The following is a 19,150-nucleotide window of genomic DNA, read 5'->3' on the forward strand; positions in this document are numbered from 1 at the left end:
TTCTCAAAACTCTTGCAGACAAAACAACAACATAATACCATTATGGAAAAAATTAGTGTTATAATCTGTTTCTCGAGCATAAATTCAGTAACACTAGTGCGATCACATTGGAAACTTTCTTCGAGATATATAAGATGATGATTTGAATGGTATTCCCAATAAAGAAATCAGGAAGTCCAAAATTGTTGACATGGCATGTACTATGAGAAGTTCTGAAACTATCAACAAAGATAACACTGAAGAATAACTACAAAGTGATGTGCGTAACCTGGGCTTCCAACACGACAGACACAGATGCCGTCAATGATGACACATAACAAAAGGGTGTAAAACAGGGTGGGGAGGATAAGAGTGAAGGAAGAAAAAGTGTGCACATCAGTCACAGTGTGCTTACATTCTATTAGATTACATGGGTCAGGAAGGGTTTGAATACAGTGACGTTAGAGTTGCGAGGAAAAGTTGTACTGCTGCGAGGAGTCTAAACAGTTCACAAGAACAAACTACTACTCAAAACAAACAAACATCATTATGTAAAATAACGTAAAGCAATTTATGATGTTTTGCAAATGCAGAAAAAGAAACTGGATTATCCATCATTTTATTATTTGTACATCCTCTCCTCTTCATTAGGTCAAAGTACATTTCTTCATACTTACTCATCTCAACAGCCTTTCCGAAAGCTGTCATACATAGTACTACTTTATGAAACAATCACTTACCATAACATCACAGTTTGCTGTTGTGGGAGGCATTCCATTGTCAGAAAACTGAAGACCAAAGTAATCCTTTTCAACCAGTTCAAGATGCTGATACACCAGTTCCAACAAAATATGACCTTTTGCACGTTTCTGAAATCAGAATATTATATTACATGTGCACATGTCTAGGTCCATTTCACTACAAAATAGCACCTGAAATAATAAATGCAAACTCTCCCTACATGATCTTTGGACATCTCATACTGCACAATCTTTTTATAATTTATTCATTACATTACATACAATTTCTCTTCTTTAGTCTGTTTATAACAACAGTTTAAGCACAAATAAATGTGTCGATTTGCATCATATTTTTAGGCGTTCTTTATGCTTCAGTGTAAGAGAACATCCTGTGAACCCATCCACATTTATTTGTCTGTCATGCCTTTCAACTACCCCAACTGAGGATACCACCTAGGTTGTCAATTATAATGCCAAAGATGAGTATATATCACATTTTGTGTTAGGAAATACTTCTTGTCCATAGTCTGTACTCCTTTCCGCTGTCATTTCTGATATAATGTTGGCATACTGATAATCTCACAGAAGAGACTAATCATTTCTGCCATACAGAGTAATACATAAAATTATTCTGTGGCGTAACAGCTCCAGGGAGCCAAAGCCGACTAGCTTGACTGCTGGCCTCACGTTCACATGTCTAAGCAGAGGTGAACAATCATCCAAAAAGATATAGGGTGATGTGTGGTCAGCACAACGAACTCCAGGCCATTGTTAGTTTTCATGACTGGATTACGCTACTCATTGTAGCTCCCCAATTTCCTCACGATGCTGGGTTGGCACTGGTCCCATACACTGGTCGAAAGCTCATGAGAAAATTTCTTCTCCTCCAAGACCCGAACCAGCGCGCATTCCGTATCGCCGGTCCGAAGCATGATGCCTCAGACCACGCGGCTACGGCGCGAGACTACATAAAATTATACTACAGTTAAAATCTGTTATGCTTTTAGAATGCAGACAAACTTATTGAACTGAATGACAACAAAATCTCCAATCTTAAAACTGTTCTTATTTGCTAAATAACTACCTTGGGAAATATACTGACACAATTATGGACATTACCTCTATCTGAAAACAGTGTTGAGTATCATCCAAGAAAACCACAGTAGCACATAAGGTTTTAAGTCGTCGATCCCGTGCCAATTCTGATGCCCGAACATTGTACGTGCCACTTGAACCACTGAATGCGCGTCGAGACACACTCTCAATCATTCTGGTTCTGCCTTCAGCCGGCCTCCCACGGGTGTAGCTCAACCTGAAGGAATAACACAACCACCTTAACAGAAATGTGGACAACTTTTCATTTCTCATGTAGTGTATTTTACAGTAATTTTGTAAATGTTACATAGAAAATGTTTAATTTGTTTTAAATCATCAACAAATTTATATTTTAAATTTATCTTACTATCTATGTCTATCTAGACACAGCCCAATCAGTGGCTGGGTCATAATTATATTTCTTTATTGTCTGTCTCAGACTACACAAAGAAAATGTGATAATATTTCAACTGCAACAGTCAAAGAATTAGAATATATGCTCAAAATATTTGCCTTTAACTGAATATAAATTGTTTTGCGAATTATAATTATTAACAAAAATACTTCTTTAAAAAGCATTTACAACATTACCAATTTTTTCCATCATATCTCCACAGTACTGTGGACATGCGCAAGTATGTCAATATTACTACGTACAATTTAGGTATACTCCACGCAACAAAAATCAGGGGCCTAAAACTTTCTAAGCGCAAAACCAGGAGTAACGTAAGCATGCAGCTGGCATCTTTCTTCTTAGTTCACCTTGGAAATAGAATCAGATAGTTAGCTTCCTTTTCTGAATGTTCTAGTCATCAGAAAGGGGCTGACATTGACCACTAAGGTTTGTAGAAAATTCACCCACACTTGCCGCTACCTAAACTCTGAATTGAATCATCCATCACATGTTAAAAAAGGGATAATTCAGAGCCAACATACCAGAGCCTCGGTCGTATGCCAAGAACAACAAGAACTGCTCATGAAGTTGACAATCTGAGATGCGATCATCAGCTCAATGGTCACCCAAAATGGTTCATTGACATGGTTCTCAATTCTAGAAAAAGTAGTCTTAGTAGTAGTGGAAGAGTGGAAAAAGTCTCTTAGTTTAGTGTTTAACCCTTATGTGAAGGTAATTTCAGAAAAGTTCAAAGGTACAGGGAATCACCACATCAGGAAAATTTTCAAAACAAGATACTCTTAGAAATTTACTTCAGAGAACCAGACTGGAAAGATGTCCACAACAGATGTCCCACTGTGTCTATCGCATTCCCTGCTAGCCGTGTGGCTCTGTGAGCATAAACACAATTTGAGAGAGGACCTTCCAGAAAAATCAAAACTGGCCCAGCATGCCTATAAGCAGGGTCATAGGGTAAGATGAGATGAAGCCCAGATTTTGGAAACTGAGAGTAACAGAACGTACAGAAAACACGAGGAAACAGACCGCATCGCACGTCTAGCAAATCCCATCAGTCAGCCTTGTTCAGAAATCTTTGCCAAATCTCAAGTAAAGCTGGTTTTTACTTGACAGACTCTTCTGAGTACTTCATAGCTCTATTTTAGGTGTGTATTCTTGGGCCACAGGTGGTGCTAGCAGTAGACACATATGGCAGAGGAGATAATATTTTGATTTTCTGCACAGGGGTTCCAGGATTGCGTGGTTTTGAATTTGGTTTGATGTATTTTAATTTCCACTTCAACATTTGTCTTATTAGTCTTGACATTTATTAGCCTTCTCATAACTGTTATAGTTAATCTTATTATAATCTCCTGCTGACATACCTTAATCTCAGGTGTTTATACACATGTAGGTGACCAAAATTAGCTCATTCTAATGAAACCCGCAGAGGTGGTGCCCCCCGTAACTACACCTAAAGACAAGGACAGATCCAGTCCTCAAAATGTTGGGTATTTTATAACATTAGCTGATAGACAAGGTACAAAAACCCAACAATCCAGAATATCTGGAAAGTTTACTTAAGAAAGGGCTACAAAATTATCTACTCTTTGAGAAACTTCTACTGATAAAAAATGTCAGAATGACTGATATCAGCAACAATGATAACCTGTTTAGCTTATGAAGTGAGCATAACAACTCAAACTCTTTACATAATCTGTGCTATAATGCTGGCATCTGATCAGACATTTAGACTTAAAGGTAATGGTTAGGCTTTAAGTAATATCAATTATGAAATCAAACTTACAGTCATGATAATATGAGACCCCTCGCCCTTTAATCTGGCTAACTGCGGCAAATTCTAGAAGGCACTCTGAAAGAACAAGCAGTGTAATTATTAAACAATTTTGTACATATATGACAGTAATCTTATTCTCGGTTGTGACAGTGTGTAGTAGACTCATGGGTAGCAACCAACCTTTCACAGAAACATGTCTCCATCGTCTACCCTGAAGATGCAGGCAGGATGTTTCTCCAAAACGCTGGTATCTACCTGCAACTACATGGCATCAGAACCCAGAAAAACACTGTCATCTCCACCACCATAAGAACCTCAAATCCTTATGTACAAATTTGATATAAAATAAGCAAACAGAGTGTGACAGAAAAAAGAAACAACATATAACAAAAGCTAACCTGTAAAATGTTTTATGCATAAGAGATGGATAAAGGGCAGTTCACAAATCCAGTAACCAACCTTTCCTTATGTCAAATATATTTTTAAATAAGAGAAAAATTATGAGTTCATAATCAGACAAATATTATAATTTCTGTGCACACTTGCACAACAGTCCAAGAATTGTGTTATTTATTGTGTAGAAACATAAGTATCTATCTATAACGGTGCCAAAAACAAAACAAAATTATTCCATGCAATTTCATAAGAATGTAAAAATAAATAAAATACAGAAATGTGTTGAATGGGTGTTTAAAATTTAAAAAAAGACATTTGAAGTCGGCTATGATTAACAATGGACAATGTGATTGAAAGTTGCAAATATCCATATGCAAATTTTCATTCATGTTTATTTGGTGAAAGTAAGTTCAATGTAAAGAACTGTATTCTTTTGTGGTCCTGTATTTTATAACAATTTTGTTATTCTGTAATAATATTAATTTGTTTCTCAGATGGTCCCAAATCCCCAAAATTAAAAAACAAAATCAGTCTCTTGAAAAATGTATGTTTACCCAAGGCCTACAAACTTTAAAACCAATTGAGTAAGTATCCTGAAACTTGGTATGACTGAAGAGAATAGAATTTAATTACAATTCACAGATCCATCTTAGGCCAAAATCACGAATGAGGAACATGTCCTAACACAAACACAATACTTGTTTCAAATACAAATCACATACTTGTTACAATGATTTAAAGTCAACTATAATATTACAACAAAAATAATTATACAAGAAAGCATCATTACTACTATTTACATGTATTTGTAATAGCTGTGAATTTTTGGTTGAGATTAATTCTTCTGCGCAGCAAGAGTGTCATTCAAGATACTCTTTTAGTGTTGGCTTAAAGTCATTTATATCATGATTCTGACCTTTTACAATAGGTGTAAAACTACTGAACAGCTTGATTCCAGTAAAGTAGCCTCCTTTTTGATATTTACTAAGGTTAAGGCTTGGTACATGTAGGACACATCTGTATCTTGTACTTATATTTTCGATATCTCAATTTATTTAAAAATGTTCAATGTTGTCCACTACAAATTCACTGCCTAGTGAAAGAAAATTAATTTCTTATGTAATTCCCTACATGAGGCTCTCCTTTTATTGCCTGAAATTATTCTAAGATTTGGCTTGAATGTAAAATACCTTGTTGTCTGTTGAGTTTCGCCAGAAAATAAATCCATATTACATGACTGAATTTAAGGATGCAAATGTGACTAATTTTAAAGTTTCTGTATTTAAGAGAGATGTGACAGTCCTCACAGCAAAGCATAGGGATAATGAATTGAATGTCTTTTCCAATTTATGCTATTCTCAATTTGTTGGCCAAGAAATTTAGTTGTTCCCAATTCGATTGTTTTATCCCCGTACATTACATTTAGATTAACACAATTTTGTTGTTTGAATAAAATTTTTTATTCAAATGACTCATCACCATCGTCAAGAACTTTTTGATTTGATATACAATTTTGTTGGTATTACAAAATTTCATGAAATTTGTTTTGTCAAAATGTAATGAGACAAGAAGTCAAGCCACTGCAAGTTATTCTGATGCAATTTCAATTTCAAAAGCTACAAGGTATGGACTACACATCCATGGTTCAATTCTCAGCATAAATTTTACCATACAAGCATAGAGGCCCATACATCATCTCCCATCCAATGCAGACAGGCAGCTCTATCCCTAGTAGTAAAGCATCTGAAGCTTAAAGCTGATCACTTCCATCCGTTCATTTCGTAGGTTAAGGATGTATTGAGCTAATAACTCTTCGTGGTCTGGTGCTATAGCAGAGAAACAAATTTACATTCTTTTAATCTGTACTTACAAAGTTATGAATATGACACCCAAGTACACTTTCCGGGCTAGACAGACACTTCAGTTTTCTTTTTATCTCGATTGCCACAGATAGTACCGTCGGATAGCAGCTAACCCACAGAACGAGACATCGGCTAAATCCTTTGGCACGGATTATACAACAAAATTATATAGATTCCAGGCAATGTGTGGAAACGAACACACGACCCTAAAAAATAAAACTAGGCAAGAAATAAAAATAAAATTTAAAATGTCATGGCGGTGCCAACACTATTATATGGATGTGATACTGGGTGCCAGCACAAAGAAATGTTAGTAGGATACAAGAAGCGGAAATGAGATTTTATCAAGGAGTTCAAGGATGTACATAAGCAGACAGGTTCAAAAATGAAGATATAAGAAAAAAATACAAATAGAGGCATTAAATACAAAAGTAATTGGGTAACGCAGGAAATGGGCAGAACACTCGTCAAGGAAGACAATACCAAAAATAATAGGATTTGAGGTTTTCATGGCGGTGAGTTTGAAGATGGCTGTCTTCTGGGTTGTTGCACCGTGTGGTCCGATAGAAGTTTACCGATGTTTGAGAGGTCCTTGCTGCCTGCATAATCAGGACGATGGCGGAGGTAAATTCTTATATGGAGCAGGAGTAAGATAGTGCTGTTCTTTATATCGTGATTCAAGTGACATTTTATAGGATTACTGTATAGCTTAATTCCAGCACAGTAAACTTCTTTTTGAAATTTACCGAGGTTAGAGTTTGGCACATGAAGGTTATATCTTGTACTTATATTATGGATATCTGTTTCTTTGAAAATTGCCTATGTTCACTCAAATGATAATACCGAAAGCAAGAATTCGCCGGCTACTTGAATGCACAAGAATTTAAAGAAGCAAATGCAACATGAATAAAAACTGACGTTCACCAAGTGTAGACCCATGAAAACAATACATATTCCGTTCAAATCATGTTACAGATCTTCCAGATCGTTTGAAAGCGCTTGGGAAAGAATTCTACGATACAAGTAACCAAGGTTCGGAAAAGTTTTACGCCAGGGAAGAATTATGTTTACTGTGGTAATATCACCGATACTAACGCTTGGCTTGGAACACGTTTTTGAACAAGTGGCGATGTGTGATGGCGTGGCCAGTGTTTGACGGAAAGCGACTGTTTGATACACGAGAATGAACCTTGAAAGAACGCTGTGTTTGAACAGAAACTTTTGAATAAGAAAGCGGAAGTTTCATTCATAAGGGCTGGATGGATCAACTACCAGCTGCTGCAGGTAACTACGTGCCTGCCCGACAACGATTTTCGCATTCTCTGTGATAGTCAATGTTGGAAAAGTAATTACGACAAGAAGATGGCTGTATGCGGAGTTTTATAGGTGTGTAATTTGGTAGAAGTGAATATTTTTAGTTAAAAACGATCGAAAATTTAGCCAGGTAGAGTTCATGCAATTTTGCAAGGAACAGACAGGTTAATCTTCTGGGGAAATTCAACAGACAATAATAAAATAAAGTACATCCAAAAGAAAATTATTATAATAATGGCAGGTGTTAAAAAAAGCAGTCTTGTAGAAAATGATTTTGCAGAATTACTATACTTCCATTTGCAAGTGATATGCTGTCCTTACTGTAATTTGTGGTGGAGAACGTTTATAAATTTGAAAGAAATACAGATATACACAATTAAACACAACATAAATATGACCTTCATATGCCAATTAGTAATCTCGCTTTGGAATGCGGACAGATCGCACATTAGATTAATTGATGTGTCATCTGTGAATAGATATGACCACACCAGACATGGATTGCACCTAAATTCAAGGGGTAAGGAGAAGCTTGTGCAACTCATTGCCAGTGAGATTAGGAGCAAGCCAAATACTGGTAAGATTCCTGTTATCACTGGTGTAAGACCTAGGCCTTTTTTAGGTTAAGGCCCAAATGTATCACTAAATTCCTGAAAGATATCCAAGTCAATGTAAATAAGCCAGTTCTAAAATTAGATCACAATCAAAATGAAAATTTCATGTTATATCATCAGAACATTAGAGGCCTTTCAACCAAAAACTTAGAAACCACCCAGAAAGAAAATCTCCTGGTTTTCCATCAGAACATCAGAGGACTTTTCCCAAAAACTGAAGAATTGATAATTTCTCTTAAAAGTGCCAAATTACCACATATTCTTTGTCTAACTGAACATCATTTGAAAGCACCAGATATCTTACAGGTAAATTTAGACAATTATACACTAGCGAGTAGTTTTTGCAGAAAAAATTTAGCTAGAGGAGGAGTGAGTATATTTGTTAAAAATAATCTGAAATTTAGCCAGATAGAGCTAGTGCAATTTTGCAAGGAGCAGGACATTGAATGTTGTGCTGTACAACTTGATATAAATTTTTCTAAATTATGTTTTTTAGCAATATACAGAGCACCAACAGGTGACTTTGAAACATTTATTAACAAGTTAAACAGCATTATGGACTACCTTTACAAACCGAAAACGAAATTTGTCATCTGTGGGGATATAAATATTGACTATCTCTCTGAAAGCTGCCATAAGCAGTGTCTAAATTCTCTTTTAGCAACGTTTAATCTTACACCTACAGTTAGCTTTCCCACAAGAATTCAAAATAGCTCAAACTCTGCCATTGATAATATTTTTGTAGATAGTTACAGGTTTGAACACATTTCCATTAAACCGGTAATAAATGGGCTATCTGATCATGATGCTCAACTATTAGTTATAAAAAACATAAACCTTATTTCTAACTTTCACAATGATAAGAAGGTAACTAGAGTGATAAATGAAGTCACTTTAAATTAATTTATACAACATCTCAGGAGTGAAGATTGGGAATTATTACTCAGTGGTGGTGATATGGATTCGAAGTTCAATTCTTTTCTAAACATCTTTTTAAGCATATTTGAAAAAAGTTTTCCTACTAAAACAGAAAAAATTGTCTGAAACCAATGTATGGATAACTAAAGGAATCAAAACATCATGCAAATGTAAGCGAGCTCTTTACCTAAGTAGCAGGTCCAGTAATAACCCACTATTGAAGCAACACTATAGAAAATATTGCAAAATTTTATCTCAAGTCATTAAAGAAGCTAAACGCATGCATTACAATAAATTGATAGTAGAGTCTGAAAATAAAGTTTGTAAAATTGTAAAAAAGGAAACTGGCAAACAATCTACAGACATTGAAAGCCCACCATTAATGATAAATAGTAACAGAGTAAATGATCCTAAACTTATAGATAACTATTTTAATACCTACTTTTTAACGATTGTAGAAAGAATGAACAGCAGTGATACCATAACTCCAAAAACCGAAGATGCCTTGAAGTTTTTGGCTAAGGCAATTCCTAATTCATTTCCAAATATTAATCTTATTCCTACCACACCAAATGAAATTAAAGGTATAATAACTTCTCTCAAGTCAAGTAATTCATGTGGCTATGATGGAATTTCATCTAAAGTACTTAAATCTTGTGTGGATTATATAAGTATTCCATTAAGTTATCTCTGTAATCATTCAATGGCTGTAGGAATGTTTCCTGAAAGACTTAAATATTCAAAAGTAAATCCACTATATAAAAAGGGTGAAAAATCCTGCATCTCTAACTACAGACCTGTTTCACTGCTGACAACATTTTCTAAAATTTTTGAGAAAGTTATGTGCAAGAGAGTAAATAATTTCTTAAACTCAAACAACATCCTTGTCGAGGAGCAATTTGGATTTAGAAAAAATCTCTCAACAAATTGCACAATGAAATTGTATGTGCCCTTAACAATAAAATGCATGTGGGTGGAATATCTTGTGACCTAGCCAAGGCATTTGATTGTGTAAACCATGAAATATTACTAATGAAACTGAAATTTTATGGGATTCGAGGTATAGCAGGACAATGGTTTAAATCCTACCTAAATAATAGAAGGCAGAAAGTAGAAATTGAAAGCCCCCATACCAATCATAATACCTATTCAGAATGGGGTATCGTAAATCACGGAGTGCCACAAGTTTCAGTTCTTGGGCCCTTACTTTTCCTCATATATATAAATGACTTGCCGGCAACTGTGAACTCTATATCCAAACCCATTCTTTTTGCTGATGATACAAGTATCATTATTGCACACCAAGAATTGATCTATCTTGAAAATATCATTAATGATGTCTTTGCCAACATAAACAAATGGTTTAGAGCTAACAAACTGGCACTAAATTTTGAAAAAACAAACTTCATAAAATTTGTTACTAAGCACAAGACATATCCTAGATTAAATATAGGTTTTGAAGAAAAATTAATTGTGGAAGTTGAAACAAACAAATCCTTGGCTTACAAGTCGACAGTACCTTAAATTGGAAGAAACACATTGAGTATATTATTCCCAAATTAAGCTCTGCATGCTTTGCCATGAGAATAGTCGTACCACTCATCACAATAGATACTTTAAAGCTAGTTTACTTTGCATACTTTCACTCTGTATTGTTATATGGATTAATATTTTGGGGAAATTCAACAGACAGTAATAAAGTTTTTTACATGCAAAAGAAAATAATTAGAATAATGGCTGGTGTCAAAAGCAGGGTATCTTGTAGAAAATTATTTCGTAAATTGAATATACTTCCACTTGCAAGTGAATTTATACTCTGCTTGCTATCATTTGTGGTGGAAAACATGGATAAATTTAAAAGAAATACAGATGTACATAATTTAAATACAAGACGTAAACATGATCTATATGTGCCAAATGCTAACTTTACTAAATATCAGAAAGGAGTGTACTATACAGGTATCAATTGTTTAATAATCTTCCACCAACAATTAAAAGTCTAAATTATGATATAAAGGTATTCAAGCCTGCATTGAAAGATTACCTCTTTACTCACTCCTTCTATTCTGTAGATGATTTCATCTCTGCTGAAAATGTTTAAGCTTTATATCCATAATCTACGTATATGTAAAGCAAGTTTTGTATTTATATTTAAAATTCTGAGGTTTATGTATATTAATTTGTAAAATTATTTTTCATACTTGTATTGCAGAATCTGAAATTTATGTACATTGATATGTGAAATACGTTCTTGTACTTGTGTTGAAAGTTGTGAAGTGTATGTATATTGTATGAAATGACATGTTCTACATCCTTTGGTTGAGTCCTAAGAAGGATCTATGGAATGTAAATAAACTCTACTCTACTCTATCAAAAAGGAGTATACTATACAGGCATCAAGTTATTCAGTAATCTTCCACCTACAATTAAAAGTTCAAATCATTCTACTTTGTAGATGATTTACTTCTGTCGACATTTCTTAAGCTTTATGTGTATTTGTATAGGGGAGGTAAGAAATTTCCAGAATATTTTAGTTAGAAAACTTGGAGGGAAGAAACCCAAGCATAGATAGGACTATTATATTGAATGCAACCATCAATAAATACAGTATGTGTATTTCAGTGTAGATATAATATGTGAAGACTGATACATGATTTGGGTGTATACAGAGTACATTTTTCTGTTGCAGTCTGTTTTCTGCTGTTTCTAATACAGATATAGATCTGGAGGAGGATACCTAGTAAAATTCTTTCACATCATGTTCCCATTTCGTAAATATACCAAGTTATATTCAAACTGCATGCTTGCACTTATACTGGTGTAGAGATGGAAATTTGAAAACTGCAAGGAGTATAGTGCTTCTTGAGAAGCTAGTAGTCACTTAGTTGGTTAAATTCCAGGGCTTTTATGAACTTTCCTTTTTGTTTTAAGGCTGAGTCAACCCTGTCGGCTCTTGTCACCTGTGAGGTTAACGGGAGCGACCTCAAAGACCGGGTGAGGACCAACTGAACTAGCAGTGCCAGATCGATCCCATTCTTTTTGCTGTGTCAGTGTGGCATGGGAAGGGTGATTGGAGTATCTTGCCTGATTCTTGCTAGCACAAGAGGACTGTCTCTCAGAATGCAGGTTGGTTAAGGTATTTGCTGTTTCTGTACTGCTGTGATTTCCTTGAGATTTGGAGGTAGCTGTTCCATTGTTTATTTGTGTGTGTTTGACGTTGGTACATTACTTGGTTGAATATGAGGCTCAGTTGGGGAGAAAGCTGCCCTGTCTCTCGGGGAGAGGCTGAGGCCGTGTGGGTTTTTTGTGAGAGAGAGTCTATTTTATTATTTCATGTAAGAAGTTGAGAATTTGCATCCTTGTTATTGTGGTTTTAAACTTAAGGGCTTACATGTAAACACCATATGCATATATTTTTGTTTGATTATTTTGAAAGACATATATTTTTAATTTATATTTCTTTGAGAACATTATTGTTTATTTATACCCAATGTACATAAGAGGAGATTGCCGAAGGATGTAATGACATTAAGAACTAGAACCTCCCCCTTTTGACTTGTCTGAAGGGGGCGATGTAGTTCAAGGCACACGTAAAATAAATATTTTCTGCACCTTCCTCCTTAACCATGTGGTCACGAAAACTCTTTGTAATCACTAAACATATAATTTATTGCATGAAACTAAGCAGGGGAGAGATGAAAGTCCACAGTTTTTGGATAGGGTTAGAACTGCAAGTGTGAAAACTACTGTTAGCAGAAATGCTGGCAGAAGAGGTTCACTTTTATTTGTTAACCCTTCAGCGTGGAGTGCCGAACATCGCTCGTCATGACGTAGTCATCCCATGGCGTGGAGTGCCGAGCACTGCTCGCATAATGTGCGCTAAGACTTCTCCTTCTTCGTAGCGATTGACCTTGTATTTTATGTATTCTGGATCCAGTAGCCATGTAGAGAAAAATGCTGGCTATCGATTGATATATAACATGACTCTGACAGATCGATTTTACCAGTGTTTTTCGACTTTGAAATATAGATAGATTTTTGAACTCAACTGCATTCAGCCTCTGCTTTGTGGCTCTCTCTAGGGAAGACAAATGGGGTAATATATTTAAGGTTTCGTAGGCTGTGTAGGACACATTCCAACCTTTCTAACGGTATATGATGTCAACGACCTTAGTCAATGCATTCTCTGTTCTCCCCTTGGTAAGAACAGAATTCTATAGTACATATCTGCCGGCAGTCAGCCGTGAATATGGCATCGAGTAGCAGGCGTTTTTTGTCTCCTCAAGACATTGCTAGAAGTGTAGACGAACCTCTCACTGATTCTGAAAGTAGCGTGTTCGATTCAGATGATGAATCAAGTGTAATCGATGATTTACCTGTTCGTGAATTTCTTACATGTGACGAATCTGAAAATGAATACAATGACGGTGAACAAAGTGGGAGCAGTTTACCGAGTGTGGCACGTCCTACTGCTTTTACATGGGAGAACATGGACAACTATGTAGGGCAAAGAGAACAATTTGTCGGCAATTGTGGGCCTCAAAATGAAGTGAAAAGTGTGACTGAATCTGTGAATGTGTTCAAACTCTTTTTCACTCACGAGCTGATATCTCTAATCGTGCGTGAAACAAATCGCTATGCAGAGCAATGCATAAATTCCAGGAGCCTTCCTATACCATTTAGATCAAGGATGAGAGAATGGAAACCTCTCTCTGATGATGAAATGTACGTTGTTTTGGCACTTTTCATGTTGATAGGAATAGTCCAGAAGCCTACACTGAGGTCCTATTTTTCGAAAAATTCTCTTTTGGCAACACCTATCTTTGGCTCTGTTATTTCTATGGACAGATTTGAATCTGTCTGCAAATTTATTCACTTTACTAACAATGACAGCAAAGACACATACCAGGGCCCTCCAAAGCTTTTCAAAATATATCCTGTTATTTCCTATCTGAACAAAAAATTTCAAAATTTGTACATACCAGGTCAGAATATTTTAATAGATGAGTCACTGACTCTATGGAAAGGAAGACTGTCATTCAAGCAGTATATTCCACTAAAATCGTCAAAATTTGGGATCAAGATGTATGAGCTTTGCGAGTCCAATTCGGGATATTTGTGGTCTTTCATCATTTACACAGGAAAGGACACAGTTTTCACGTCATCATTGATATCAGAGGACACAAACAAAACATCAGCCATTGTGTTATCTCTAGCGGAGCCATTATTGGGTAGGGGACATACATTGTGGATGGACAACTTCTACAATGCACCTGCACTAGCTCGGATACTGAAATCATTGAAGACTGACTGTGTTGGTACTCTCCGAATAAATAGGAAAGATGTTCCTCTAGCTGTCAAAGACAAGAAACTAAAGAAGGGGGAGCTAATAGCTCAACATTCCGGCCCTGTATCTGTCCTAAAGTGGAGCGACAAGAAGAATGTTACCATGATTTCAACATACCATGGTGATGATACACAAAAAGTGAAGACCAAGGGTGGGCAGGAAAGGGAAAAGCCTGCGTCAGTCCTGGACTATAACAAAAACATGATAGGGGTTGATCTGAAAGATCAGCTCCTACAGAATTACCTTTTGGAAAGAAAGAAAATGACCAAGTGGTACATCAAAATGTTTATGAGGTTGCTAAATGCCACAATTCTAAATTCAATGATAATCTGTAGGGCAAATTCACCGGGAATAAAACTTGACCACTTGAAATACAGAGTGGATCTAGTGCAGGCTCTCCTAGTTGAACATGGTGGTGGGGTAGAAAGGAATGTGCCAGGGAGACACTCCACATACAAGAATGTGCCCCGACTAATTGAAAGACATTTTCCGGAGAGAATTCCTCCAACAGAGAAGAAGTCACGGCCTACAAAGCGTTGTGTGGTGTGCTACAAGCAGGGCAAGAGAAAGGAGACAGTGTTTTGGTGTCCTGATTGTGAGGCTGGTCTCTGTGTTGATGGCTGTTTCAAGATATTCCACACAAAACTCAACTTTTAAGGTAAATTTTTTACCTTTCTATAAAGCATAGTGTGTTGTGAACATTTTGTTCAAAGTTTCACTAAAATTCATCAATTATTAGGGAAGTTGTGCCCATATAAGTAAAATGATGCACTTTCAGCTCAAAATTAAATCCCCAAGCAGAAACTCCACCCACAGCACGGTATAGACTTGGGATTTAAATGCTCCCACGCTGAAGGGTTAACCCTTCAGTGTGGGAGCATTTAAATCCGAAGTCTATGCTGTGCTGTGGGAGGATTTTCTGCTTGGGGATTTAATTTTGAGCTTGAAAGTGCATCATTTTACTTATATGGGCACAACTTCCCTAATAATTGATGAATTTAAGTGAAACTTTGAACAAAATGTTCACAACACACTATGCTTTGGTCGTCTACAGTTCTATCAATGTCTTGAGGAGACAAAAAGCATCTGCTACTCGAAGCCATAATCACGGCTGACTGACGGCAGATATGTACTACAGAAGTCTGTTCATACCAAGAGGAAAACAGAGAATGCATTGACTCAGCTTGCTGACCTCATATACCGTTTCAAAGCTTGCAATGTGTCCTACACAGCTGTCGTAGCCGTAACTATATTACTCCATTCGTCTTCGATAGAGGGAGCCACAGAGCAGAGACTGAATGCAGTTGAGTTCAATAATTGATCTATATTTCAAAATCGAAAAACACTGGTAAAATCGATCTGTCAGAGTCAGAATACATTAACTACAAGGTCAGTCGTTACGAAGAAGAAGTCTTAGGGCGCAATATGCGAGCAGTGCTCGGCACTCCATGCCGTGGGATGATTACGTCATGACGAGCGATGTTCGGCACTCCACGCTGAAGGGTTAATCATCACCCTCATGACAGATGCAGCAAGCACCTGTGAAGTGTCAGTAAACTTCCACCAGATTAAATGGCGCCACAACCTGGAAGACAGCTGTCTTCACTGAAAATTTTGTCTGTGGATGTAATATGTTGTGGGTACAAAGCCCTACACAGCAGAAACATGTGGGAACAAATTTGAATAGATTAACAGATGAATAAGGAGCTACCAGCAAAGTGCAAATGTGAAGATGACGATCTGCTGGAATGTTGTACTATGTAATGTGGTATAAATTTACTGACATGCCAGATGAGATAGAACCATAGAAGTAGATAAGACATTTCAATGAGTGGAATGAGGATAGGAAGGAACAAATTTAAGGTTATGAAATGGAAGAGCAATAAAGAACAATTAAAACAGTCCAAAATTAAAAAATGAATACCAGGAAAGTACAGGTATAAGTGGGACATGTAACAAAGAGAAGAAACAGCCTTTCTCAGGGCCAAAAGTTGACTGACAGTGATCACATAAAACAAATTAAATGTAAACTAAACAGAGAAAAGGGGTATTAAAATTTAAAAAATATAGGATAAATTTATATAAATGCATGCAGGGAAATGTTGGAAAGGTAGTGGTGGGAGATGGAATTAAGTAATGGTAATTTGTGTGGGTTTATGACCCAAGGTTGAGTTTGACTGGGGTGGGTTGTGCCATAAACTCACACAAAATAACCTGTTTCAATTTCAAGTCCCGCTGCCACCCTTCAAACAAACAGGCTCTACTTACACATTGGTTGTTTTTGCAGTGAAAGCCTGCATGAAAAGCGTGGTTTCTGGAACAGCTGCAGATCTAACAAGTTCTTGAGCCATCAACAGTTAAGGAGCACCAGTAGCACATTTGTCTGGAACATCCAGGTAAATCTACCATGGGCAAAGACAACATACAACTGGGCCATAGAATCCAAAACCAGCACACCAGCATCCTCTCCACAAAGTCAAGACATACTGGAAAGGACAGTCATGGAGGCTACTGAGATCAAGCTACAGCCTAACAATATGAAGTTTGCTTTTGTGATCTTTACTGTTGGTTCCCTTGTCAGCCCTGATGAGGGCTGCTTTGTTCCTTCCTTGCATGCCAGACCTATATTTCCCGTCGCTTAGTCTTTGACTTTATGGTGGATGAAGCACACCTCAATTTTTAGGCAGTTTCTACCAGAATGCATGGTGCAGCATCCCAGAAGACAGTCGTTTTCACTTACCACTCACCTCCTACACTGCTAGATCTATGATGTAAAGGTTTCCAAATCTGCCAAAAATAATCATCCTGAAGATGACGACTGCAGTGTGCCAAACCTTCAAAATTTTGTTCATGTTGTTCATGCAACCTGTAGCTATACAGTAAAACAGGCATCTTGTTTGTCTTCTTCGTTTTGTATAATATCCAAGTGGCTACATTGTTTCACTAAATTGTGATTTTTTGCTGTCACTTGGATACTGTAAAGTTTGCCTGGAGATATGCTTAGAGCATCTTTAATTATCCTTCAGATGAGGGCTGACATTTCAAACAGAATGTTTATGTGCTACATATAATATTGAATGAATATACATTGTAATTTTTCATAAAATACTATGAATATTTTGAAATGCAGTGATAATACTCCACTTCTGAACCTGTCAAATGTATAAACTGAATGTGCTGTCAAACTGCATTGTATGAGTTAGGTTTCATATACCTGTAAGTGAAATGTTCAGTATGTAAAAGGAACCTTCAGTTGTTCAGTAGAACACATTATTAGATTATAGTAATTAGGTCTTGCGTACAGGTTGAATGCTTGTGTGTGGATGCTGTCCTCTGTCAACCAGATGTTGCACGTTTCATTTCCAGCAGCTATTATTGTGTTTGATACAGTTTTGTGTGGGAGGTGTTTAATAAAATGTGTCTGTAATGTGTGAAATGAATTACATCAGCTTTCACTTCAAGTGAAACTTCAGACAAGTTCTTTCATTTATCATATCCAGGATTTATCAAGTCATAAAATAGATAGGTTTTATGAAGTTTTATAGGCATGTAAATGGGAGTCTGTAAGCATGCCTGTTGTCCTTTATTTCAATTTTTTTTTATAAAATACTCTCAGCAATTGTCCCTCCTGATCTCCATCCTGTAAACTTCCAGACTGTCACGTGTGTCTGCATATTGTTTCTGCTGCTTATTTTAAGTCTGTGGGTTACACAGAAACCATTGGATTCATTGACATCACAGGATAACACCTGAAAGTGGAGTTTGTTCAGGGAGTATGTCTATGTATTTGTGTTCTTAACCTAAAGCTGGTATTTAATCCCTCACTGGGTACATACTGCAGTGATATTCAGAAGGCCCTGTAGCCTTATTTTCACATTGAATTCTCAGTTGACTATTCAGGATACTGCCAATAACATTTACATGCTGTGAGAACAGTCACTGCTACGTGATTTTGGGGTTAACTGTGCTTTGTGAGTCCCTTGTCGGTGCATTGTGTCCTTCAGTAGTTGATGCTTTGAATATTGAATATTTTTGGGATGCGTATTATTTGTCATCCAAATTTTTATCAAAATAAATGTTGAATAGGGCCCACATTGTCTCGGATCACAATCCAATCAATTCCATTTCCTTGCATCCTGTTTATTTAACCCATCCTTTTTTTTCAGGTCTCATTCACATGATCTTGTAATCTTATAATAATGATCTCTGGACATTTTCATCTCTTTACCTGTGATATTCTGTGGTGTCAGGCCGCTAGTTACTTGCTGGATGTCATACTGATGGTAGCACAGATTTGATACTGCCAATAATAATGTGATCAGAAACTGCACTGGGAAGAATTTGGAGTATTCTATCGAAGAGGAATTACCAGATGCCGCATTATAACACTTCCCAGCGCTGGTTCCTATAAATCTCTGTGACTGCCTTAAACTGCTTTTGCTCTCCTTGTAACATCAGCTGTAAAGTTATTCTAATTAGCTCTCTTTTTGAATAACAAAAAAATATTTATTCCAAACAGTTGGCTCCTCATCTGCAAGCTTCTCTCCTGACCTATATACAGTCCTGATACCATATTTTCTCACTGAAACAGGCACATTTCAAAAGCCCTATTATTTTTATTTATATATTGATAATAAATTGTGTTATGTAAATGAGAAAACTAATCTAAAAAAAGTATAGGCACGTGGTTACAACA

General features: G+C 36.5%; 1 protein-coding gene and 1 long non-coding RNA gene across 6 annotated transcripts in view; one reads left to right on the plus strand and one right to left on the minus strand.

The window, feature by feature from the left end:
• Positions 1–6,459, minus strand: part of Ptpmeg (protein tyrosine phosphatase Meg) — a 47,858-nt gene extending 41,399 nt beyond the window's left edge. The window contains exons 1-5 of one of the 5 annotated variants that reach the window (XM_087344419.1): positions 6,270–6,459; positions 4,184–4,264; positions 4,013–4,078; positions 1,839–2,031; positions 720–848 (exon numbers count right to left, since the gene is read on the minus strand). In XM_087344419.1, coding sequence (XP_087200545.1) covers positions 720–848; positions 1,839–1,988 — 279 coding nt within the window. In that variant the 5' untranslated portion in view covers positions 1,989–2,031; positions 4,013–4,078; positions 4,184–4,264; positions 6,270–6,459. Of the gene's footprint in view, positions 1–719; positions 849–1,838; positions 2,032–4,012; positions 4,079–4,183; positions 4,265–6,090; positions 6,247–6,269 lie in introns of those variants that run through there. The other 4 variants (XM_087344418.1, XM_087344422.1, XM_087344420.1 and 1 more) reach the window with 4 other exon arrangements.
• A 334-nt stretch (positions 6,460–6,793) lies between these two features.
• On the plus strand, positions 6,794–17,915 carry LOC110833540 (uncharacterized). The gene is made up of 4 exons (XR_002544239.2): positions 6,794–6,885; positions 7,237–7,647; positions 12,039–12,233; positions 16,742–17,915. It is a non-coding gene; the product is annotated as an uncharacterized LOC110833540 (long non-coding RNA).
• Positions 17,916–19,150: the final 1,235 nt, after the last annotated feature.

This window comes from Zootermopsis nevadensis, unplaced genomic scaffold (genome assembly GCF_977971745.1).
Source record: "Zootermopsis nevadensis isolate Lab colony 2312 unplaced genomic scaffold, Znev_1.0 Znev_ptg000007l, whole genome shotgun sequence".
NCBI lineage: Eukaryota > Metazoa > Arthropoda > Insecta > Blattodea > Termopsidae > Zootermopsis > Zootermopsis nevadensis.